The sequence below is a fragment of the Armigeres subalbatus genome, chromosome 2, assembly GCF_024139115.2.
Source record: "Armigeres subalbatus isolate Guangzhou_Male chromosome 2, GZ_Asu_2, whole genome shotgun sequence".
NCBI classification, from domain to species: Eukaryota; Metazoa; Arthropoda; class Insecta; order Diptera; family Culicidae; genus Armigeres; species Armigeres subalbatus.
In genome coordinates, this window is record NC_085140.1 from 159,774,607 (window position 1) to 159,800,071 (window position 25,465).

General features: G+C 40.7%; 1 protein-coding gene across 1 annotated transcript in view; it reads right to left on the bottom strand.

Moving 5' to 3' along the window:
- LOC134211093 (protein scabrous) overlaps positions 1 to 23,882 on the bottom strand; it is a 134,776-nt gene extending 110,894 nt beyond the window's left edge. The window contains exon 1 of the mRNA XM_062687705.1: positions 22,134 to 23,882. Coding sequence (XP_062543689.1) covers positions 22,134 to 22,519 — 386 coding nt within the window. The 5' untranslated portion in view covers positions 22,520 to 23,882. The remainder of the gene's footprint in view (positions 1 to 22,133) is intronic.
- Positions 23,883 to 25,465: the final 1,583 nt, after the last annotated feature.

Below are 25,465 nucleotides of genomic sequence, written 5' to 3' on the forward strand. Positions count from 1 at the left end.
GAGAAAGGATTGAGCTCTTGTGAAGAAAAAGTAAAAGCAATTACCAGTGTACCGAGACCAAGAGATGCCACGCAGCTCAAATCATATCTCGGAATGGTGAATTATTATTCTAAGTTTGTGCCTAATCTGTCAATACGGTTGGCACCTCTTTACGAGCTAATTAAGAAAAATGTGAGGTTTCATTGGACAAAAGAGTGTCAGAGAGTGTTTGAACGATCGAAAGAGTTATTAATCGACAACAGAGTACTACATTTGTACGATCCTATGTTGCCAATTGTAGTTGTATGTGATTCCAGCTCTGTAGGTGTGGGAGCAGTTTTGTGCCACAGTGTAGATGGATTAGAAAAACCCGTGTTCTACGTCTCAAGCACATTATCAAACGCAGAAAAGAACTATCCAAATTTGCATAGAGAAGCACTAGCTATCGTGTTTGCTTTGTCTAAGTTTGCTAAGTATATTTACGGGAAGAAAATAACAGTGGTGACGGACAATAAGCCATTAGTATCGATATTTAACCAGAAATACGATATTTAACCAGGTATACCGCCATTGGCCGCAGCTCGTCTTCAAAAGTATGCGTACACGATTTCGATTTTTGACTTCGATATCGTCTATAGGAAAGGAAAGAAGATACCTGAAGCCGACGCGTTATCTCGATTGCCCGTAGAAGGAAGCACAGATATAGATTCCGAAGTAATGGTGAATAGTGTGAGAGAAGAAATTCCAATAAATCTAGACGTCATCGGAAAAGAAACACAGCGAGATCATTTCTATCGTAAATTATTTAAATGCGTTAGTGACGGTTGGGAAGACCACGAGGTAACGAGCGATTTAAAGTTTTATTATGAGAGAGTGAGTGCCCTATCCACAGAAGAAAATTGTGTATTGTTCAGTGAAAGAGTGATAGTTCCAGTGTCATGCCGAGAACGTATTCTCGAGCTGCTGCATGGATGTCATCTGGGCATGGTTCGGATGAAACAAATGGCGCGTAAGTACGTTTATTGGCGAGGAATGGACCAGGATATAGAAAGGTTCGTGAAAGCATGTAGGGTATGCAATGTGACCGGTAAAGCCGTTCCGAAAGAATTTACGAAATGGCCCCCGGCTAGCCGGCCGTTTGAAAGGTTGCATATAGATTTCTGTCATATCGCGGGTAGAACACTGTTGGTGGTAGTAGACTCTCAATCGAAATGGATGGAGGTGAAAATAATGAAGAGCACGGATGCACAATCTGTGATTAATGTTTTGGATTCTTTGTTTTTGGTCTTTGGCTATTGTGAAACAATCGTTTCAGACAATGGGCCACCTTTGGGAGCGGAATGTTTAACAGTTGGGCAAAATGGCATAGCATTAAATTAGTCAAAAGTCCAAGCTATTGTCCTGAGGCAAATGGACAAGCTGAAAGAGCTGTACAGACGACAAAAACATCGCTTCGGAAACTCCTGAATGATTCAAACCATGCGCACAAAAACTTGAATGAATTGATTAAAATTTTTCTTATGAGTTATAGAAACAGTTACAGTCAAGTATTGGGCTGTAGTCCAGGCAGTAAGATTTTTAAGTTTGAGCCTAAAACTGAGTTGGATACAAAATTGAAAATTGGTAGCAAGACAGGGAAGAATGTTAAACAAAAAAAAGTTACATTTAGTGATGAATTGAACTTTCAAAAAGAAAAAACAAATGATCGACAACTAAAGCGATGGGGAAGTAAAGGAAAAAATTCTACGAAGGATGATTCAATGGAAAAACCAATACTTAAGTACAAAGTAGATGATCTTGTTTGGTACAAAAATGAGTTCAAGACAGATAAAAATTGGATTGAGGCTAAAGTTGTAGGAATCAATAGTCCAAGTACGTATTATATAAATATTAGTGGCTCAATCAAGTTAGCGAGCAAACACCAATTGAAGCAGAGAATTGTTAAAAATGACTATATTTTCCCAAAGGTAATCAGGAGCGAATCGAAGAGGAGAAGATCGAGTACCTCAGAAATACCTTTCGGAAGACCATTGAAGATTAGGAAGAGTAAGAGGAGAAAGAGAAGACCAGATTTTCTGAGGTATTCAACTTTTTGATCAATTTATAAATTTTGAAATAATGTCATTATTTATTTAAAGAGGGAAGATGATAAATAATTTATAGCAAACTCCTTTATAGTTATCTAGATTAGTTTGATAATGCTGAATTATCTTGCTGGTCATATAGAATATGGCTGGATTGTCATTTTCGGTAAAAGTGTATAAAAACGATTGTAAACGATTGTGTAATTGATTCCCTTATTGTCCGTTAATAAAGAAGGTTGCGTTATAAAACTAGCTCGCGATTTATCAAATGTTATGCTGAAAACCGCGAGAAGATTAGTGTTTGCCCGGCAAAGTAATTAGCATTTCTCTAAAGTGGGGTTTGAGCAAGTTTCGTTTGTTTTACCTTTGAAAAGAAATGAATTCACTCATAGAACACTCCAGTAAAATGCTTATATCTTTGCCTAATAAACTCTAATCTAAAATTATAAGGGGTAGGGTGGATCACAATTCTGCGTTCTGAGACGCCAGCATTCAAAAGTTTCTTTCTATATGTTAGTGAGCGCTCACAAGAAGAATAGAGTAGCGTGGGGCAAGAGTGCGAGTGGGGTAAGAGTACGTTTTCGATTTTTTGAAGTTATAAAAAAAGCAGCATCAGTTTGATAGGTATTCTGACCTATTATTTTCATGTGTAATTGTAAACGATTTGAATAAAGAACAAGGGAGATATGAAGATAGTTAATTTTCTGGTCATTTTGCTAAAAATAATTGTGTTTTCGCAACTAGTATTCCATTATCATATATACGTTCAATCAGGTGAACATTATACCATTTCGAAATCCTATTGTATAGAGTACTTTATGGTGCAGCACATTAAGTCGGTTGGTTTTCCACGAAGTAAAAACCACAAACTGAATAAATTTTGGGGCTGTGGGATAAAAGTACGCAGGAAAGGGTGGGGCAAGAGTACACATGTGAACCTTTAAACTCGGATGTCAAACCCGTATCTCCGGCCAAAATAAGACTACTTCCAAAGCGTAAAGATCCACAACAAAGAAAAAGGGACAGAAATCGAAAATTATCACAAGTTTTAAGGATAAGTTGAAGTAAATTGGTGTTAGAAAGGACTTAGCGAACATAGCACTGAAGCGAAATAATAAAATTGTATTTGGTATTGTTTTACACCTCAACATAGTCCGAAAACACAATTTCATCTAAATGATAATCCTTTAATCAAAAGAAATATCCATAAATTACGCAACGCTGATCTGGGTGGGGTTGCGAGATGTATGACGATACATAGAATTTTTAGAGTATTCATACAAAAAGTGTAAGATAGGGAGGAGGGGTGATAAAATGGTCACATTTTCCGTTACGTAAATAGTGATCTTTCTTTGAAGAAAATTCCTTTGTTCAAGCCACGCGAAACCTGGTATTTTTTACCTCTGCAATTTTTTTTGTATATAATAAAAAGAACAATATTTTTCGAGTAAAAGTTTATATTTCTAGGACCCCCTCCCCCCTTTCAGAGTTACGTAATCTTTGAATATTCTATACTTATTATTATTACATTTCAATAAACATCAATTAAATGTTGTTTACTCTTATTTTTGATAATATATACTTGAAACACATGATTGGAAAATTGCGTACTCTTACCCCACCCCGAATAGAAAATACAATAGAATTACATTAAAATATCATTAAATTACAATACATTTTATTGAGGAACAATCAATTCTATTGTTCTTCTATTGTACCAATTAAATTGGCTTATTGTTGTTCCAATAAACGTACAATAAAATCTATTGACAGAAAAATGTTGACAATAGAATAGCAATAAATTCTATTCTAATTGCAAAAATTTATTCGAGAAATTTGCGATTTTTTTTATTGTTACGGTAACTAACAACCCCTAATTTCTATTGTAAAACTGCCATTTCCAATAGGCTTTATGGTGGCAAACAATATTCTTAATTGTTATTCTATTGTGAGCAACAATAGAGTTTATTGTAATAACAATTAAACGTATCGTATTGTTACAATAATTTCTATTGTAATTCTATTGGACTTTTTTATTAGGGACCCCATACGCACTCTTACCCCACCGGTGGGGTAAGAGTGCGTTTTTCACATGTCTTGCAATAAGAGTTCTACTAAAACGAATTACAATAATTTCAATATTTTTTCCACTGGGTAACATATAGGAAGAGTATACGAATCGTCGACATTGATATGATATGCAGAAGCTTGCTTCATAAGGGCTACATGATCTATTAAAAACTAAGTGCGTATTTTTGCCCCACTCTACTCTAGTGTTATTGTGGATAATGACTGGTCAAAATTCTGCGTAATGGTATGTCCGCATTCAAGAGTTTCTTTTTCGGCCTTGATGTAGCGCCTGCAAAAAGAATGGTGTTATTGTGGGTAGGATAAATAACATTTCTGCGTGATGGGACGTCCGCATGTAACAATTCCGTCCACTGCGTTGGTGGGACGCCCGCATTAACATAGTATTATTCGGAGCGGTTTTGAAACGCCCGCCTACAAGAGAGTTCCTTACTCTGCGTTAGTAGCATGTCCGTAAGAAGAATTGTGTTATTGTTGATCGGAGCGATCACAACTTTGTGTTGACACCTACATTTTAGAGTTTCCTCCTCTGCGTTGGAGTGATGCCCTCAAGAAGATTGGTGTTACTCTGGATCGATGATATACAATTCTGCATCGTAGGACGCCGGCATATGAGAGTTTCTTCATCTGAGTTTGTGGGACGCCCACCAGAAAAATGGTGTTTTATAATACATCAGAATATTTACAGTACTGCGTGGTTAAAGAGTAAATAAGAGTTTTTTCCTCTGCGTTAGTCGAACGCCCACAAGAGGAATGGTGTTATTGTAGACCAGAAATGTTGCAAGTGGTCGAAAAGTTCAATTTCATTGAGAAAAGATATCCGCCCATAATTAAAAGCTGTTTCTTCCTCAGGTAAGATGTGGGCAATGAAGTACAACTATTCTGAAGGCGGCTGAGTTCGATATCCTGACCAGTGCAGTGTGGAGAAAAGTATCGCGAAAAAGACTATTTGTTCACTGCTATGTGAGAGTCTCATGAACTTTCTTATTTCGGCTCGTGTGTAGCTCAAAGCCTTGAATGTGTGCTAGTTGCTGGTACAGATTCTTTTGTTTTTCTTAATCTTTATATTATGCGAGAAATAATCAAATGAATATTTTCCACCGAAAATCGATCATACGTTATGAAATTATTGTGCAAACACATTTCTAGCGAGGAAAGAGAACGGCACCGTCTGACTGTCGTCAGCGATGATGTGACCGCTGCTGCTGGCATTTTGTTTTTGTTTTGACTGCTTCACGGAATGAATGACATACGAAAATATCTACCATTCCCATCTCTGAAATCTTAAAGAATGAAAACTTACTTTCCTGAGCATGAATGTTAAAAATCTGTGAAAGTGCTTAATAAACACTAAACTGTGATGCGGCAATGTCCCAGTGAGGTATGTAATGCCAACGAAGAAGAAGAAGTAAAATTTCCACTGAATCATTTCCAAAATTGTTGACCATCGAATGCATGGCTGATTGTCTGCAAAGGACATTACCCAAACAACATTTCCATAGAAAAAGTCCATGCAGAACGAAATGATTCAACTTCGATGACTACACAGAGGAGATTTTCGTAGAATAACGAATTACCAATACACCTGTCCGGGTAATATGAACTTGGTTCAATTGCTTTAATTCTTTTTTTTGTTTCAAAAAGGAATTTAGCACTTATAAGAATCATACTTACATCTCATACTGAACTATTTATAAATGAACAATTATTTTTAATAAGAAGAGTCTATTATTACATGGGGCCCTCCTTAGCCGTGCGGTAAGACGCGCGGCTACAAAGCAAGACCATGCTGAGGGTGGCTGGGTTCGATTCCCGGTGCCGGTCTAGGCAATTTTCGGATTGGAAATTGTCTCGACTTCCCTGGGCATAAAAGTATCATCGTGTTAGCCTCATGATATACAAATGCAAAATGGTGACTTGGCTTAGAAACCTCGCAGTTAATAACTGTGGAAGTGCTTAATGAACACTAAGCTGCGAGGCGGCTCTGTCCCAGTGTGGGGATGTAATGCCAATAAAGAAGAAGAAAAAGAAGTCTATTATTACACAACACATCAATTGCATCGATCGTAATTTGATTTCCGACGTACGAATAATGCAACCGCCGTTCCAGTCCTTGCCGAGATTGTTTGTTTCAAGTAATTGCGAAATGTGATTCAGAGCACCGCAGCATAACATCATCAGCCAGAATTTCTGTGGGTGGCTGGCCACCCGTCACGTCGTTGTCGTCGTCGATGCTGTTGGCTACATGGTTCATGTAAACAATTTTCCCAGAACCGACGAGAATGCCAGACGAACCCGTCACCAAAACACCGAGACACGTGAATAGCTGAGCCATTTCGAGGTTTTCCAAGGTGCTTTAACGTTATCTTTCCCTAACGAATAAGGGTAAATTCGACGAATCGCGAGTTTTTGTTCATAGGCAAGTATTGTAAACATTTATACATACATTCAAAGAGGTTTTACCGTCGTAATTCGACACAGTTGAAATAGAAAAGAATATCAAATTCTTTTATTAAAGAGTTTTAAAAAAAATCACTTAGTAGTGAACTTGCCTTTCTGAATATTGCACATACATGCACTCGGATGGACAGATATTTGCCCAGTTCGTCGACTATTGTACAAGAAAGACAAGGGTGTGTCAGTAAAATCTAATTAGTATTATAATCCACAATTTATACAAACGATTACGTATGTTTGGAAGTTCAAGATGAATATTATTCACATATGGGGATACACAAATTTCTCGGCTTCTTTGTGCATAAAGTTTCAGTTTGGTTAGAACAATCAATCAGCTATCAATTATTAACTGTGGAAGTGCGTCTAGGACATTAGGTTTCCAGACTTTTACAAAGCCTAAACGAAAAGAAAAAAAAATCATTCTTCAAAATAGACTTTGGGTCTGTTCACAAATTACGTAACGCAAAAATCCAAGTTTTTGACCCCCTCCCTCCCCCTCGTAACAAAAAGTAACATTTTTGGTACCCCCTCCCTCCCCCATGTAACGCGTAACTGTGAAAAAAAAAATCTCTTCTCTGAAGCATTCGGGTTTTGGTATTTTTTGATCACTGTTAGAATAGGGATGGCACATGATTTATAATCAAAGATATCAAGAATGCAGCTAGCAGAAACGAAAATAGAATTTGCGATCATAACCATTTACATAGTTTTGCGGAACTGTGGTGTTGAGAAATACAATATTTGCTTGGTATTTTTACGCATATCAGTCCCGCTATGTTAGCATGCTTGATTTCGATAATGACTTATATATGATACGATAAACGATAAACGATAAACAGCAATTACTTCAATCAGTGATTAAAAAAAATACATTCAAATGAATTTTTATTCGCGTTATGCGTAACATGTGGTAGTACCCCCACCTCCCCCCCCTTTTTAGTGTAACAAAGTATAACGCAAGTTGGACCTCCTCCCCCAGAAGCGTTACGTAATTTGTGAACAGACCCTTTGAGCATAGTAAACAATTCATTACGCATCAATCTCCAAAGTTAGTTAGAGATGTTTCACCGAAATTTACGGTAGTGCTTTATCACTCTATTTCTGAAAGCGAAGGGTGATAAATGGCGGCATCATAGATTAACACGAAACGACCGGTACGACGCCCAATAGTCCTAGTTTATGCCTGTGGCCTTCGAACTAATCCTCGCAGCCGAGCGATAGCAGCTAAAGCAAACACACCACCCGCACCACCACAAGTTTACTAACATGTCGGTAGTCTAGGGACTAATTAGGTTCCGGTCCCTGGAGACTGTTGCCGTCTATGCGAACGTGCACGGAATATCCTCATTCTCCTACAGACGTATCGTTTGCCTAAACGATAATAGTGCATTGGAGCAGGAGGTGGAATTCGGGCCGTTCTCGAAATGATTAGTACATAGAAAGAAACGTTAGTCAAAACCTGTGATCCGTGCTTGAAATTAATCAAACAAAGATACATACTAATAAGCATGGGAATGCTATTTGAAGATAATTATAAATGAAACTTGGAATGTTTGAAAGGGCATATAAATAGCATACGCACGTGTGTCACCAAGATGAAACATTTACACTAGGTCGTCTTTTCACAGTTCCTGAATCGAAAATCATATCATATCACAAGACCTGTTATTTTTTTAAATACTCTTCCATTCATCAAAGGGTAGTTACTAATCATTACATCGATGACTAAACACATATCTGTAAAATAAAACACGCTCCATTCTAGTGAAATCAATTTGTGCACAGTTACCGCACCGCCTCCCACTTTCTCTCTCTTAAATCCCAACTGATATATACCATCGCAAAATGTTTTCCCCATAGACAACAAACAAGCCAAAACCATTTGTTCGCTTGCCAAAAACAACCAACCGTCGAAATCAGACAACCCCCCGCCGTCGAGGGGCCAACCGAGGCGAGGGTACATCATCATCGCCATTGCCACCGTCGTCGTCAGAAACGGGACCCAGGATTCAACCTTCCCCCCACCAACCCAACAAAGTCCCGAATGTACGTACGGTCAATTTGCAATTTGTCGTTTGAGCAGTGGTTCCGAAATAATTGGGAGCGTGTAGTGTGTGTCCCTGGATGGGGTGATGGCTTGCTATTTGGAAAGGAAAGCACTTAGGGTGTTCTATTTGGGTACCGCGCCGACCCGTTCGCTGGTTGTTGTTTCCCCAATCGATAATAATCACCCGGAACCGCAAAAACGGATATAAATGAGCAGCAGTTTATTCAGATCGGCACTGTTTTCGAGTGGTTGAGCGCGGGTTGTGCTTCATGGACTATGTTGAAGGTGGGTGAACGGCGGAGAAAAAACGTGGGACCAAATTAACAATGGAAGTACAAATAGGGGAAATGACTATTTCGGCAGTATCCAATTGACCAAAATGTTCTGTACAAACTGGATTCTCCGAAGAATGTCGATTGCACCTAAAGTGGTGAACAATTCGGGACTACGACGGTAATGGAAATCCGTGCGCCCGAAATGCATGTCGGAACCCTATTGGAAATGAACAAAAACTATTTAAAATTTGAGCTTTTTGTGAGGAGCAACAACATAACGAGGTGAGCACACATACGGCATCTGTTGATACGTGCTTGTCCCAGTCGGCCACGAACATTCGGTTGCCATTGTTTAACAAGGGGACCTTGGGGATGGTCAGCAAAGGTGCGGTTGGTGGGTTGTGTCGCAAAAACAACGGAAAAGAAAAACTGTTTGTGTGGAACACGATCAATACACAGGCTGGATGCCGACTGTCGTTTATTTAAATAAACGAATAGATTAATGAACAATTATTTTTAATAAGAAGAGTCTATTATTACATGGGGCCCTCCTTAGCCGTGCGGTAAGACGCGCGGCTACAAAGCAAGACCATGCTGAGGGTGGCTGGGTTCGATTCCCGGTGCCGGTCTAGGCAATTTTCGGATTGGAAATTGTCTCGACTTCCCTGGGCATAAAAGTATCATCGTGTTAGCCTCATGATATACGAATGCAAAAATGGTGACTTGGCTTAGAAACCTCGCAGTTAATAACTGTGGAAGTGCTTAATGAACACTAAGCTGCGAGGCGGCTCTGTCCCAGTGTGGGGATGTAATGCCAATAAAGAAGAAGAAAAAGAAGTCTATTATTACACAACACATCAATTGCATCGATCGTAATTTGATTTCCGACGTACGAATAATGCAACCGCCGTTCCAGTCCTTGCCGAGATTGTTTGTTTCAAGTAATTGCGAAATGTGATTCAGAGCACCGCAGCATAACATCATCAGCCAGAATTTCTGTGGGTGGCTGGCCACCCGTCACGTCGTTGTCGTCGTCGATGCTGTTGGCTACATGGTTCATGTAAACAATTTTCCCAGAACCGACGAGAATGCCAGACGAACCCGTCACCAAAACACCGAGACACGTGAATAGCTGAGCCATTTCGAGGTTTTCCAAGGTGCTTTAACGTTATCTTTCCCTATCGAATAAGGGTAAATTCGACGAATCACGAGTTTTTGTTCATAGGCAAGTATTGTAAACATTTATACATACATTCAAAGAGGTTTTACCGTCGTAATTCGACACAGTTGAAATGGAAAAGAATATCAAATTCTTTTATTAAAGAGTTTTAAAAAATCACTTAGTAGTGAACTTGCCTTTCTGAATATTGCACATACATGCACTCGGATGGACAGATATTTGCCCAGTTCGTCGACTATTGTACAAGAAAGACAAGGGTGTCAGTAAAATCTAATTAGTATTATAATCCACAATTTATACAAACGATTACGTATGTTTGGAAGTTCAAGATGAATATTATTCACATATGGGGATACACAAATTTCTCGGCTTCTTTGTGCATAAAGTTTCAGTTTGGTTAGAACAATCAATCAGCTATCAATTATTAACTGTGGAAGTGCGTCTAGGACATTAGGTTTCCAGACTTTTTACAAAGCCTAAACGAAAAGAAAAAAAATCATTCTTCAAAATAGACTTTGGGTCTGTTCATAAATTACGTAACGCAAAAATCCAAGTTTATGACCCCTCCTCCCCTCGTAACAAAAGTAACATTTTGGTACCCCTCCCTCCCCATGTAACGCGTAACTGTGAAAAAAATCTCTTCTCTGAAGCATTCAGGTTTTGGTATTTTTGAACACTGTTAGAATAGGGATGGCACATGATTTATAATCAAAGATATCAAGAATGCAGCTAGCAGAAACGAAAATAGAATTTGCGATCATAACCATTTACATAGTTTTGCGGAACTGTGGTGTTGAGAAATACAATATTTGCTTGGTATTTTTACGCATATCAGTCCCGCTATGTTAGCATGCTTGATTTCGATAATGACTTATATATGATACGATAAACGATAAACGATAAACAGCAATTACTTCAATCAGTGATTAAAAAAAATACATTCAAATGAATTTTTATTCGCGTTATGCGTAACATGTGGTAGTACCCACCCCCTCCCCCACCTTTTAGTGTAACAAAGTATAACGCAAGTTGGACCTCCCCCCTCCCCCCAGAAGCGTTACGTAATTTGTGAACAGACCCTTTGAGCATAGTAAACAATTCATTACGCATCAATCTCCAAAGTTAGTTGGAGATGTTTCACCGAAATTTACGGTAGTGCTTTATCACTCTATTTCTGAAAGCGAAGGGTGATAAATGGCGGCATCATAGATTAACACGAAACGACCGGTACGACGCCCAATAGTCCTAGTTTATGCCTGTGGCCTTCGAACTAATCCTCGCAGCCGAGCGATAGCGGCTAAAGCAAACACACCACCCGCACCACCACAAGTTTACTAACATGTCGGTAGTCTAGGGGACTAATTAGGTTCCGGTCCCTGGAGACTGTTGCCGTCTATGCGAACGTGCACGGAATATCCTCATTCTCCTACAGACGTATCGTTTGCCTAAACGATAATAGTGCATTGGAGCAGGAGGTGGAATTCGGGCCGTTCTCGAAATGATTAGTACATAGAAAGAAACGTTAGTCAAAACCTGTGATCCGTGCTTGAAATTAATCAAACAAAGATACATACTAATAAGCATGGGAATGCTATTTGAAGATAATTATAAATGAAACTTGGAATGTTTGAAAGGGCATATAAATAGCATACGCACGTGTGTCACCAAGATGAAACATTTACACTAGGTCGTCTTTTCACAGTTCCTGAATCGAAAATCATATCATATCACAAGACCTGTTATTTTTTTAAATACTCTTCCATTCATCAAAGGGTAGTTACTAATCATTACATCGATGACTAAACACATATCTGTAAAATAAAACACGCTCCATTCTAGTGAAATCAATTTGTGCACAGTTACCGCACCGCCTCCCACTTTCTCTCTCTTAAATCCCAACTGATATATACCATCGCAAAATGTTTTCCCATAGACAACAAACAAGCCAAAACCATTTGTTCGCTTGCCAAAACAACCAACCGTCGAAATCAGACAACCCCCGCCGTCGAGGGCCAACCGAGGCGAGGGTACATCATCATCGCCATTGCCACCGTCGTCGTCAGAAACGGGACCCAGGATTCAACCTTCCCCCCCACCAACCCAACAAAGTCCCGAATGTACGTACGGTCAATTTGCAATTTGTCGTTTGAGCAGTGGTTCCGAAATAATTGGGAGCGTGTAGTGTGTGTCCCTGGATGGGGTGATGGCTTGCTATTTGGAAAGGAAAGCACTTAGGGTGTTCTATTTGGGTACCGCGCTGACCCGTTCGCCGGTTGTTGTTTCCCCAATCGATAATAATCACCCGGAACCGCAAGAACGGATATAAATGAGCAGCAGTTTATTCAGATCGGCACTGTTTTCGAGTGGTTGAGCGCGGGTTGTGCTTCATGGACTATGTTGAAGGTGGGTGAACGGCGGAGAAAAAAACGTGGGACCAAATTAACAATGGAAGTACAAATAGGGGAAATGACTATTTCGGCAGCAGGGTGCTTCAGGCGTTTGAACACACAATTGACCAAAATGTTCTGTACAAACTGGATTCTCCGAAGAATGCCGATTGCGCCCAAAGTGGTGAACAATTCGGAACTACGACGGTAATGGGAATCCGTGCGCCCGAAATACATGTCGGAACCCTATTGGAAATGAACAAAAACTATTTAAAATTTGAGCTTTTTGTGAGGAGCAACAACATAACGAGGTGAGCACACATACGGCATCTGTTGATACGTGCTTGTCCCAGTCGGCCACGAACATTCGGTTGCCATTGTTTAACAAGGGGACCTTGGGGATGGTCAGCAAAGGTGCGGTTGGTGGGTTGTGTCGCAAAAACAACGGAGAAGAAAAACTGTTTGTGTGGAACACGATCAATACACAGGCTGGATGCCGACTGTCGTTTATTTAAACGGTTTGTTGAATAGATTAACCATTTTGTTTGCTTTTTACCGAGTGGATTATATTGATTGTCAGAATGGGACTGGTTTGTCCATCGACTGGATGAAAATTCCATGCAAATGGGTGCAAATTGCGTTTTTGTCGAGTGAGAGTTCAAGTATAATAGCTTTGTTGCATGGTTTATAGTGCTCTGTATTATTTCAGATCAGGACTTAGGATGGCATTAGGCACAATTAAATTATATTGATCTTTTTGTTTTTTAGAGAATGAATGATAAAGCCTAAACAAGAATAGAAGTGACAAGGCTTAGTTGTAACTTCTATCCATTGTCAAAGATAATGATTTGTATCTATATTTAAGACTAAAGAATGAAGATATACTGTAAGTGACATTTGTGGATTCAGAAATTTACGACAGTATGTCAATATAGCTTCTACGTTAATCATCTTCTTATTATTCTTCTTATTGGCCTTACGTCTTCCACTGAGACATTGCCGCCTCGCAGCTTAACTTATAGCTTATAGTTATTAACTGCGAGGTTTCTAAGCAATGTTACCCCTTTTGCATTTGTATATCATGAGAATAACACGGTGGTACTTTCATGTCCAGGGAAGTTGAGAAAATGTCCTAGACCAAACCGGGATTCGAACCCTTCTACCTTTAACATGGTATTACTTTGTAACTGCGCATCTTACCGCACATCGTAACAAATGCTGCTGCACGTAGTCTTGGGCTAGACTACCGTCTTGTAGTCGCCGAATCTATGACAAAAGGTCGAAGGACAAAAGGTCGAAAGACAAAAGGTCGAAGGACAAAAGGTCAAATAGACAAAAGGTCGAAGGGACAAAAGGTCGAATGGACAAAAGGTCGACGAGGCAAAATGTCGAAAGGGCAAAAGGTCGAAAGGGCCAAAAGGTCGAAAGGACAAAACGTCGAAAGGGACAAAAGGTCGAACGGAACTAAAGATCGAATGAAACAAAAAATCAATAAAATCAGAAGGTCGAAAGGTGGAAAAGGTAGAAATGGACTAGAAACTGAACGGAACGAATCAATCTCGCACCAGAGTTGCCCTACACGAATCCATGACAAAAGGTCGAAAGGACAAAAGGTTTAAAGGACAATAGGTTTAAAGGACAATAGGTTTAAAGGACAAAAGGTCGAAAAACAAAAGGTCGAAAAGACAAAAGGTCGAAAGGGCAAAAGGTCTAAAAGACAAAACGTCGAAAGGGACAGAAGGTCGAAAGAACAAAAGGTCGAAAGGCACAGAAGGTCGAATGGGACAAAAAGTCGAAAAGGACCAAAGGTCGAAAACAAAAGGTCGAAACTCTGTCTCACACAATACAAGTTTTATTCATTTCCTAAATCTACAATCTTTTTTATCTCCAACAGAACTATTTAGAAATTCACAATATTGTTTCATAGTAATTACTCCTTCTTTGAAAATTGTTCATTCTTCATCTTTGATTGATGAGATGAGTGTGTTATTTTTGCTTGAAGTTGAATGCATTTCACAAATTCCTTTGGAATACACTCAACTTATTATCAACTTGCTCTTGATCGACCTTTTGTACCTTTCGACCTTTTGTCCTTTTCAACCTTTTGTCCCTTTCGACCTTTTGTCCGTTCGACATTTTGTCCCTTCCGACGTTTTGTCTTTTCGACTTTTTGTCTTTTAGACCTTTTGTCCTTTCGACCTTCTGTCTTTCGACCTTCTGTCTTTCGACTTTTTGTTATAGATTCGTTGGAATCCGTACTGATTGTAACTGAATATAGGTACTTTAGCTACTTTGCGGCTCTTCGCATAATGTCATCATCGATGTAGATTGCAAACCAGCGACTGATGTTTTGAGGAAACGATCCTTGTTGTAATAGAGTTTTAGCTGTTTTTTTGTTGGGGAATTAGAACTACTGTAGCTGTTACTCATGGTTTCGTCATTGAACACGCTCGCGCATTTTTCGGCGAAAAGGCAACAAAGTGCCAGAGTAGTTGAGGCGAACCAAGGATTCAAGTCAATTAACAATGGAAGCACGTAGGGGAGAACGGTCCAAAATGCACCCCTGGGGCAAAATGGCCTCACTCATCAAATCACTCATATAATCTGTTGTAGTACGTTTATGAACGCATATTACCATTACAATTCATAATTAGTTATCCATAATTGAGCTCCATTGGAAAAATTTAGCAAAATCCCTTCATATTCACTCAAATTTAACGATTTGCTATTCTTCCACCACATCCGTAAGATTGTAGTTCAATCCATTAAGAAAAAAAAACAACCATGCGTTCACCATCATTTTACATGCAATTGAGTCATTCTAGACCACCATTCGGGCGTTTTGCCCCAGGCCTATTTTATAAACATTTTTTAAATGCGTTAGAAAGTCATGAAAACCTTATTGTTTTGAATAGGAGATCATTGTGAAATGTAGCTGGGTTTGTAAATTTTGCTCCTATACGTTGAAATGGTTGGGTATTTTTGTTTATATGGGCGAAAACATCGAAAAAGCTTAAGGGGTGCATTTTGGACCGTTCTCCCCATACTCCTCGGGTTGATCGTAAACGAATTTCCAGAAGACTTTTGGTTTGAATTTGAATTTATGTTCAAAAGAGTTTGAACAAAAATTCAAATCTAAACCAAAATTGGTACCTTGCGGAGCTTTTCCAACAGGCTCGTTGCTACTCATGATTAAGCCTCACATAATGGATTCTCAGAGGTTCAGGCGTTCGATGTTTTGAGGAAATTCTGAAAGCTGCTCTCTCAGTAGACTTCAGTTTTCGTAATTCAATCGAGAACCATGGGGCGTGGTCAATAACGTACGCCAATATGAGAACGCCGAGAGTTTTAGAGCGAAGCTTTTATCGTTGTTGGAGTCCAAAACGATCAATCAGAGAATGCTAGTGGGCGCGTCTGTGATACCCCAGTGGTAGACCTTCGAAAAGTCATAAGAAACGGAATAGGGATGTGCGTTGCTAACGAGCGTTTGAAAGTTTTCGAAAGTGTCCATCCGCGAAGGGTGATAAAACATTTGTTTCTACAGGCGCCACCGAAATGAAAGCTGCTTATCTTCGGTGGATACAAATAACAGGTTCAACGTACGATGGCTCTCGTTGACTACGTTATTATTAACATTGCTGTACTGTAGCTATCCAGTAGTCCATCGACACCGATATGACATTGTGAGCGTTCAGGGTCGAGATAGAGAAAATCACCATGCAAAGGTATTCACCAAACCACATGCAGGTTGAGGGCTACGAAATGGTGAGTTGACATAGCTCTGGTCCTCACAAGTTCCAATACTCACGCTTCCATGGGTCTTCCGATGACAATTGACCGCCAGCTAAAGGTTGCATACTTAACTGGTAGTGTAGCCTGGGCACTGTTGTCCTTCTGACATCAGCTAGAGTGAGAGGGTGCGTACTGTGGGGTCTGCCTAGGATGTGGTGGGGTTCGACAGTGGGCTCTGTTGAACTTCTATAAAAAGCTGCATGAGTCCCCTAGCAGGCCCTATCAAAGCGAACGTGTGCCGCTCAAAGCGCACTAGCTTAGTCCTGATGTTGGGTGGGACTTTAAACAAATTTGACCCGACTGATCGAGCGTCTATTCACCAAGGAGGTGCGGCTCCAACAGCGTCTGTTCTGGCATCCAGCGGCTGAGTATGAAATGCTATTCCCTGGAAGCTATACCTTAGATGGTAGCCCCATCTTGGTGGATAGGGAACCTTGGGCCAACATCCTACTGTTCCCGAAACATTAATTTGTTCGATAATCCGAGAATGAAAGAATACGGACTGATTTTACGGCGATGACTACTAGCGCGAAACAACGGACACGAATAGGAACATGGAACGTTTTAACCCTACACAGAAAAAAATAATGAAAAATAAACAGCGCGTAAAACTTAACATGCGGAAATTAACGCTATTCTACGCTGAAATGGCCCTCTTCATAACAATATTGCGAACAACTTGTATGCAATATCGACGATTCACGTCAATTATTGTATACATTTAGGCTACTTCTCGTGTGGAATTACGCTAATAATGGCGTTCCATTTATGTGCATGATCTTTAGCGTAAATTTCAGTGGATTTTTCTATCTGTGTAGCCCAGCAGGGTAAATTGGCACAACTTGCCAATGAGGCACGCCGCATGAAGCTTGAGATCCTGGGACTGAGTGAAGTCCGTTGGCCAAACTTTGGAGAACACAGAACGCCGTCGTGGCAAGTTCTGCTATACTCTGGTTTACGAGGTGAACACGCTCCCTGGCATCGCGGAGTTGGCTTCCTACTAAGCGCTCAGGCACACTCTGCGCTTATGAAGTGGGAACCTATAAGTGAAAAAATAATCGTTGCCAGATTTAGAACACGGGTCCGAAACCTTACTATAATCCAATGTTATGCGCCAACCGATGCTGCCGATCTGCAAGACAAAGAGAACTTCTACAGTCAACTCAATGCCGTCGTAGATAGAATTCCGAAGGGTGATATCAAGATCTGTTTGGGCGACTTCAATGTGAAGATCGGATCCGACAACTCGAACCATGAGCGCATTATGAGACGCCATGGTCTCGAAGAAATGAGCGATAACTAAGAGCTGTTCGCAGAATTTTGTGGTAATAACGACATGGTGATCGGGGGATCGCTCTTCCCTCATCGATCGGTTCACAAGGTCACGTGAGTCTCCCGTGATGGCTTTACAGAAAATCAAATCGATCACATCTGCATCAGCCGAAAATGGAAACGGATCCTTCTTGATGTATGGAATAAACGTAGTGCCGATATCGCGTCTGATCATCACCTTCTCATCAGGCGAAATACGCCTGGGCATTGTGCGGATTCGCCGGCAGGGGGAGAGAGTTGGACGACGGTTCAACACACGCCAACTGGAAGATGCCACGGTGAAACGGTCGATATTCCGGAAGGTGGCAGCGTGAAAGACCAATGGATAGCCATCAAGAATGCCTTCATCATCACCAGCGAAAACAATCTGGGCGAACTGCGCACCCAGAGAAAACAATGGATCACCGATGAGACCTGGAGGAAGATAGAGGAGCAAAGAGAAGCCAAAGCCGCGATAGAGCGATCAAAAACCAGAGGAGCCAAAGTCTTAGCCCGTCAACGATACTCGGCTCTTGAGAAGGAAGTAAAACGCTCATGTCGACGGGATAAGCGAGCGTGGGTAGACTCTCTGGCCGACGAAGGAGAGAGAGCCGCAGCAACGCCTCCTCTACGGTATCTAACGACGCTTAAGCGGAGCGAAGATGAATGCAACGATGCCTGTGAAAGACACTAATGATCAGTTATTGACCGACCTAACTGAACAGCTGAAACGCTGGTTCGAGCACTTCGAACAACTTTTTCAAGTGCCAGCCACGCCATCACCACCTCGGCTTGATCTGTCTACGATCCGACGTATAACACGCGTCAATACCGAAGCTCCATCACTGCTAGAGATTCAAACAGCCATCCAAAGCATGAAATCGAATAAAGCCCCAGGGGTCGATCGCATATCAGCCGAGATGCTCAAAGCTGACCCCATGACATCCGCTCAACTACTGCATCGTTTATTTCGTAATATCTGGGACACCTCAACTTTCCCGGTCGACTGGATGCAAGGCTATTAGTGAAGGTACCCAAAAAAGGTGACCTGACTATATGCGATAACTGGCTTAGTCATCAATGTCAACAAAACCAAATCGTTGGATGTAAACACGGTGACTCCTTCCAGTTACACAGTAGCCGGGCAACCAGTGGAGAATGTTGAAAGCTTACAATATATTGGTAGCCAAATGGCGTCAGACGGCGGTACCAAGATTGACATAGGCGCACGGTTCAGGAAATATGTGAACGCACCAAAATACGAGTTTTCAACTCTAACGTGAAATCTGTGCTGTTATACGCTAGCGAAACATGGTGTGTATCAGTGGAAAACACTCAACGGCTGCATGTGTTCATCAACAGATGCCTGCGGTATATAATTCGGGCCTGGTGGCCTCACAACTGGATCTCAAACAACGAGCTTCATCGTCGGTGTCACCAGAGGACGATATCAGAAATTCGGAAGTGGGGCTGGGTTGGCCACACTCTACGTAGGGGTGGAAACGAAATCTGTAAACAAGCATTATACTGTAACACAGCGGGACATTGCAGCAGAGGCAGACTCAGAGGCTCTTGGCGGCGAGGCCTTAATTGGAAATGCAGTTACCAACATATGTAGTGAGAACAGTCTTACTGTATGCGTTGATAAGGTTCTCTCCAACCCGATCCAGATCGATGTATAGGGTACTTTCGGTAGACTTCCGGCTGTTTTTCGGATTTCACAGTCCCACAGTCCGCTCCGAATACCTGTCAGGAAAAAATAGCAAAAAACGGTGAGCTGTTTGCAGAATTCTGTTGCAATAACGACATGTGGACTGCATGATCGCTCTTGCTTCAACGAATCCCGATATTCATCACTAGAAAAGAAAGTCAAACGCTGCTGCAGATAGGACAAGCTGGCGTGGGTGAATTATCTGACCGACGAGCAGAAGAAAGCCTCAACAACTGGCGATAACCACCTCCTCTACGATATATGACAAATGAGCACAGCAAAGATGAATCTGAAAGAAGCGAAAGAGATGACAGATCAGTTATTCACCAACCCTGGGCTGCGCTAGCGGAGCACCTGAACGGCTACAATTTGACTGATGATGTTGCTGTACTAGCTAACCGGCCCTTTGATATGTAGAGTGAGCTGTACGATCTGGCCGAACAATCCTCTACGTTTCCCATCAACGTCAACAAGACCAAATCGTTGAATATCGTTACGAACAACCCCTCGAACTCAACGGTAGTGGGGCAAACAGTGGAGAAGGTTGAAAACTTTCAATTTCTTGGCAGTCAGTCAGCGTCGGACGGTGGAAGTAATGTCTACGTTTTATAATTGCGTGGTTATCTTATAAAGAGATTTAAAATGATTAACTCCATCGACGACACCATCAAAATCCGATATAGATGGAAACTCGAGAGCGTAAATGGAGGTGAGTCGGCCACATATTACGAAATAGCGGAGACGAAATCTGCAAGCAAGAGCTGGACTGGAACTCGGCACGACATTGCAATAGAAGCATATCAAGAGCCTCAATGGGACGGAGCCTCAACAAAGAAATAAAGGAAAACGTCTCAGGTCATGGCTGAAATTAGCAGAGCGCAGAATGGAGAACTTTAACGTTTGTTCTATGTACCGCTAGGAGAGTTTAGGAAACACGGATTTTTTTTTTCGAAAATTTCTTTGATTTGTCACACAAAAATTCTTTGTGTTTCCACGGATGATTTTTCTTTTTCACGTGTATTTGTGCTTAATTTCAACGAAAACTTCTTCTGAATTGCTACGGAAAAATCCTCTGATTTTTCGCGGGAAATTCCTCAAAATTTTCAAGGAAAATTTCTCTGAATTTCAACGGGAAAAACTTCCAAATTTCAGCAAGAAATGCTTCCGAAGCTCCGAAGAATATTCTTCTGATTTACTAAGGGAACTTCCTCAGAAATTTGACGCGAAATCATTCAATTTTGTAGGGTAAAACTAGGGTAAAAGACTCAATAGTGAAGGAACTAAGCACGTTCTACCACTATTTGTTGATTTACACCAAGCACACACCAATTTACCGATTATGAGGGAAATCCAAACCATTTTTCTTTATTTTATCTAATGACAAGACAATGTTCGACTGACTATATGTGTTGCTGCGTTAAATACGTAGATTTTGTAAGAACAACACTACCGCAACTATAGGGACACCCACGATTATCGGATCAATTACCCTACTATGTTGCTATGCATGTTCCAGTGATGTCCTCAGAGAGTTTAATGATCACCATGACTAAAGATTCGCAATTTGTATTAAAATCGATGTACAAATTATTGAGGTGATTAAACAAGATGCGTTTTTCGTTCATGAAAGCTCTTTAGTATTCCTTTTAGCTATGAAGGTTTTCTTTTCACTTGCGCTTATTGGGGAGCGTTATAATCAATACAATGGAATATGTATTTCCTCCATACTAATTTTTATGCGAACTTGAAACGGATTGTTCCAAATCAGTTTTTATCCAAATCAGCTCAACTGTTTGGAGGACGCCCAGAACATGAGAATCAGATGAGCGATTAGGGACTAAATCGATTTTTTGAACCACCCTAATATACACAATACGGAAAAACAACATGTAAATTTACATATGTTAGATGCACATGAAGGGAGCGACTCGATTGACGTACATTTATGTTGTCTGCAAGGACGTGAAAATACACATAGTAATGCAAGAACAAGTTTGATTAATGTTTTCGCCATGACGTATTATTTTATATTCTATTTTAAAGACTCTTATAATTGTAAAAAAATAATTGATTAATCATATCCCACCATGTCCTTTGAACAAGTTTGCTTTCTTCTTCTTCAATGAGCCTACATTCCAACTGGAGCTTGTCCTGCTTTTCAAATTAGTAATTTATCACCATTTCCACAGTTATTACCTATTTGAAAGCTTTTCTATGTCCGCCATTGCATGAGCATGTATTTTATGTGGCAAGTAGAATGGATCCACTCCGGGAATCGATGTCGCTAAGAGCGATGACCCATTGTCACCCCCAATGACGGTACATTGAAAAAGTAAAAAAAAAGTTTTGTTGTTTCATCGAAAGTTTAAAAAAATAACAGTTTCTAAAATAAGTGCTTTCTTTTAGTAAAATGGAGTTGCATGATCGTTTGATGAAGGAACGGAGGCTTATATAAAACTGCAAAAAAAGGCAAATACGTGGAACGTAGATGAAAATATCAATTTTACCGTGACTTTATTTCGGTACGCTCTGAGACTAAGCCAGTCAAAGAACAAAGAACCAAAACTCCATGATTTCGAACCAAAAATGAATAGCCCTTCCGAAAGCATAAAAAACAATACATTCGTGCAATCAAATTCATGTTCGCATTTACAGAAAAAAGATTTCCACAAGCAAACACATTTCGAACAAAAAGCACTCTGCCTCGTTGATCAAAAACCTAAAACCAATCATTTCCCTCAAGCATGCTTTCATGGTACATGCCTATTCAGGACAGGCAGCACAGCAGTGGCACGTTCTCCCCATTCCGCAGTGGCACTCACCTCATCTGATCCAGTTCCTCCCGGATCTCCGCGTTGGTCAGCTGCACCGAGTTTTTCCGAACGTACTTTTTCAAGTTGTTTTCGAGCATTTTATAATCCTCACGTCGCTGATTGGTGAGCGTGTTCAGCTGCTTCGTTAGCAGTCGAACCTGATCCTCCAGTGAAAGGACCGGCACAAATGTTTCCCCATCGAATGGGTCAACAGCATCCGATTTATCGTCATACCGAGTGCCGGCTGCTCGATTTACATTGTTGTTGCTGCTGGAGGCGGCTGTGGCAGCGCTGGCCGGACCTCCGAGGGCACTCATAACCGATATCGTTATTAATCCTAGGATAATCGCCAGCCGCGATAATAAATTCTCCATTTTACCCAATTTATGGAACATTTGCTTGCCAAAGACTTAGGAACGAGACTAAACTTCTTGATAGAAGAGAAGCAATTATTTCTTCTTCTTTGCTTGGTGAAAACAATTCTTGTACGCTTAGCTGGTCGTTATTTATCGACCAAATCCAGCGAGGGAAACAACACACATAAACAATTTCCTCTGCGTCTGCCACCAATAGGACACAACCACTGTACAGTACGGAACCGCAAAGCGGAGAATGTGAATTTCCCGTACGAAACGAGGTAACGCGATTTTCCGGCCGAGTACGAGGCGCCTTCCGCGGTATGCACAATAAATTTTCAATTATGGCTCCAATTTGTTAATTTTTCCTCTTGCTCTCTTGTTGTTTTGCACTGACTCATAAATACCGCACTGGCGCTGATTCCTGCTTTCGCCACATTCGCAGCCTGGTAGAGTGTGGTGTCACGTTTTTCGGTACTTTATATCTCGCACTTCCAGCAACAATTCACTTCAACTTGCCGCAATTATTCCAATAAATTTCGAGTCACGGGCAATAAATAAGTGAATAGTCGATGCTCTACACGTCGATCACATTCGCAATTGACACTGCCGGGATATTCTCAGAACCGGAAAATGAACAACCGCTTACTCGATGTCACTATTATTTTTCTCACTGAGTATTGGTTTCGTATGACATACAATCATTCAATCAAATTTATCGACAAACATGAGCACTACTCACAAAAGCTTATAACCGGACACCATCACAATTAAAAAAAAATCTTTCCCACGTACATTTGTGCTCAAGTTTTTGTGTATGGTGGGTAGGACAGTACTATTAATAAATAATCGGTCTACGATGAAAGGATGCAAGATACGTTCAATCCACGAGTTGATTACAGTTCTACCCTTTCTGCACCTTTCTGTTTGTTGTAACAAACAATCCACCGTCACGGATCACTCACTTCCACGTCTCCACGGTATAGTTCACGATTTTATCGCGCAAAAAATAACCCACCGTCCTCTTTCTAGTCGTCGAATCCCTTAGATAACGTTACTCCATTCATAAATATTTAATTCACACTCCAAGCAGGACGAGCTCGAGCTTGGTTCAGCTCAGCAAAAATCAATAGCGAGCGCACTGAGCAAAAAAAACATCACATCATACACCTCGTGCAATGACAGTTGCAGCAGATTGCCAATATCCCTTCAGCGCTGCTCCAGTTTCATCGTACTATTTCACGCACTATCACCTCCGTCCAAGCGCAACACGAATGGCATAGACGAGAGCCAATCAACGCACCGCACAAAACATACATAGACCACTGATAAACCTCCAGACCAAAACGCACTCGGTTTTAGAACCTTCCCACACCTGCAAGGTATATCCTTTTTGCACAACGGTTCCAGCATGAACTGACTACAAACGAGTCCTTAGCGATAGCTTTTATACGGCGCTCTCGCCAGAAAGTGCATTTCCACACGAATTATGCTGCAGACACCTACAAAGCGTGCGAGAGAAAATTTACGCTGAGCATAGCAAAAGGGGGTCCTCTCAGTTTATGCTCCCTTCGATGCACAGCCGGTTGGAATAGCGAGAGAGTAGATGAGCGGAAAACAACATCGCACACGTGAGAAATTCGATGTTTACCAGCATAGTTCGAAGCATGTGCTATAGGCGCTTCAGCGTTGGCGGGTGGTGACTCACTTTGTTTTGATTATGGGTGCCAATTTGCGGTGCCCGTTGCTTCAACATAGGGGGTGGTAAAGCGTCCTAGTTTATAAGAAAAACAGCTTTGATGATGACATATGAAACGGTGACCTTTGCGGCGTTGTCTATATAAATAGAACAGATGACATCTTATTTTATGTTTATGTTTCCGTTTATTACGACAGCGTTTATGCTACCGTTTATTCCCATTGCGATAACATTATTCATATACCCATTAAGGAGGAAGACATCGAAGTCCTTAAATGGTAACTCTAGTACAGATGGGACTGACTTGCGATTCACGGCAGAATAGTCAATAAGTAATCAGCGCACGTTAAAGTTTGCATTATGATTAAGGATGCAGATTTACGAGTAAAGATGTCTGAACTGTATTTTTTAAGAAAAAAATTGTTTTATAAAGTTGTGCGAAATTTGTATGCTATTATTATGCTGCCCATGATCGCACATTTGTAACACTCGCATTTTTGATCATTTTGTAGAAAGCCTATGAATCGTTCAGAAAGCTCAATTTACTGCATCTAATATCAAAACAGGAAAATAGGCTTTATCATCTTGCGTATCTGTGGTAAGCTGGATATTATTATTTATTATTGACACACGATTTACAAAATCATCCAAAATGCAAATGTTACAAAAATGCGATCATGGGCAGTATGGATCTATTGAAGAATAGTGATGGGGAAGGAATTGCCCAAGCGGGTTATTGGCAAATGTGGTTTGGTCTCCCAAGAGTTTTTGTTTTAGCAAAGCTCTAGCTAGCTCAGGTTTATTTAATTTATCTAATCTTCAAATTTCATCGGCTCGAAAAATAGTGAATAACAGTGAAATTCCTTAGCGCTATTTATCCTAGTAAATTAATTCTTGAATGTTCTTAAAAAATGGGGCCCTCCTTAGCCATGCGGTAAGATGCGCGGCTACAAAGCAAGACCATTCTGAGGGTGGCTGGGTTCGATTCCCGGTGCCGGTCTAGACAATTTTCGGATTGGAAATTGTCTCGACTTTCCTGGACATAAAAGTATCATCGTGCTAGCCTCATGATATACGAATGCAAGAATGGTAACTTGGCTTAGAAACCTCGCAGTTAATAACTGTGAAAGTGCTTAATGAACACTAAGCTGTGAGACGGCTCTGTCCCAGTGTGGTGATATAGTGCTCACTTTTTTGGCACTTACTCTTAAGGTGATTATAGAATGAAGCCCGTGGTGAATTTCAAATTCACCACACGTTTATCTACATACATTTCAAAAAGCCAA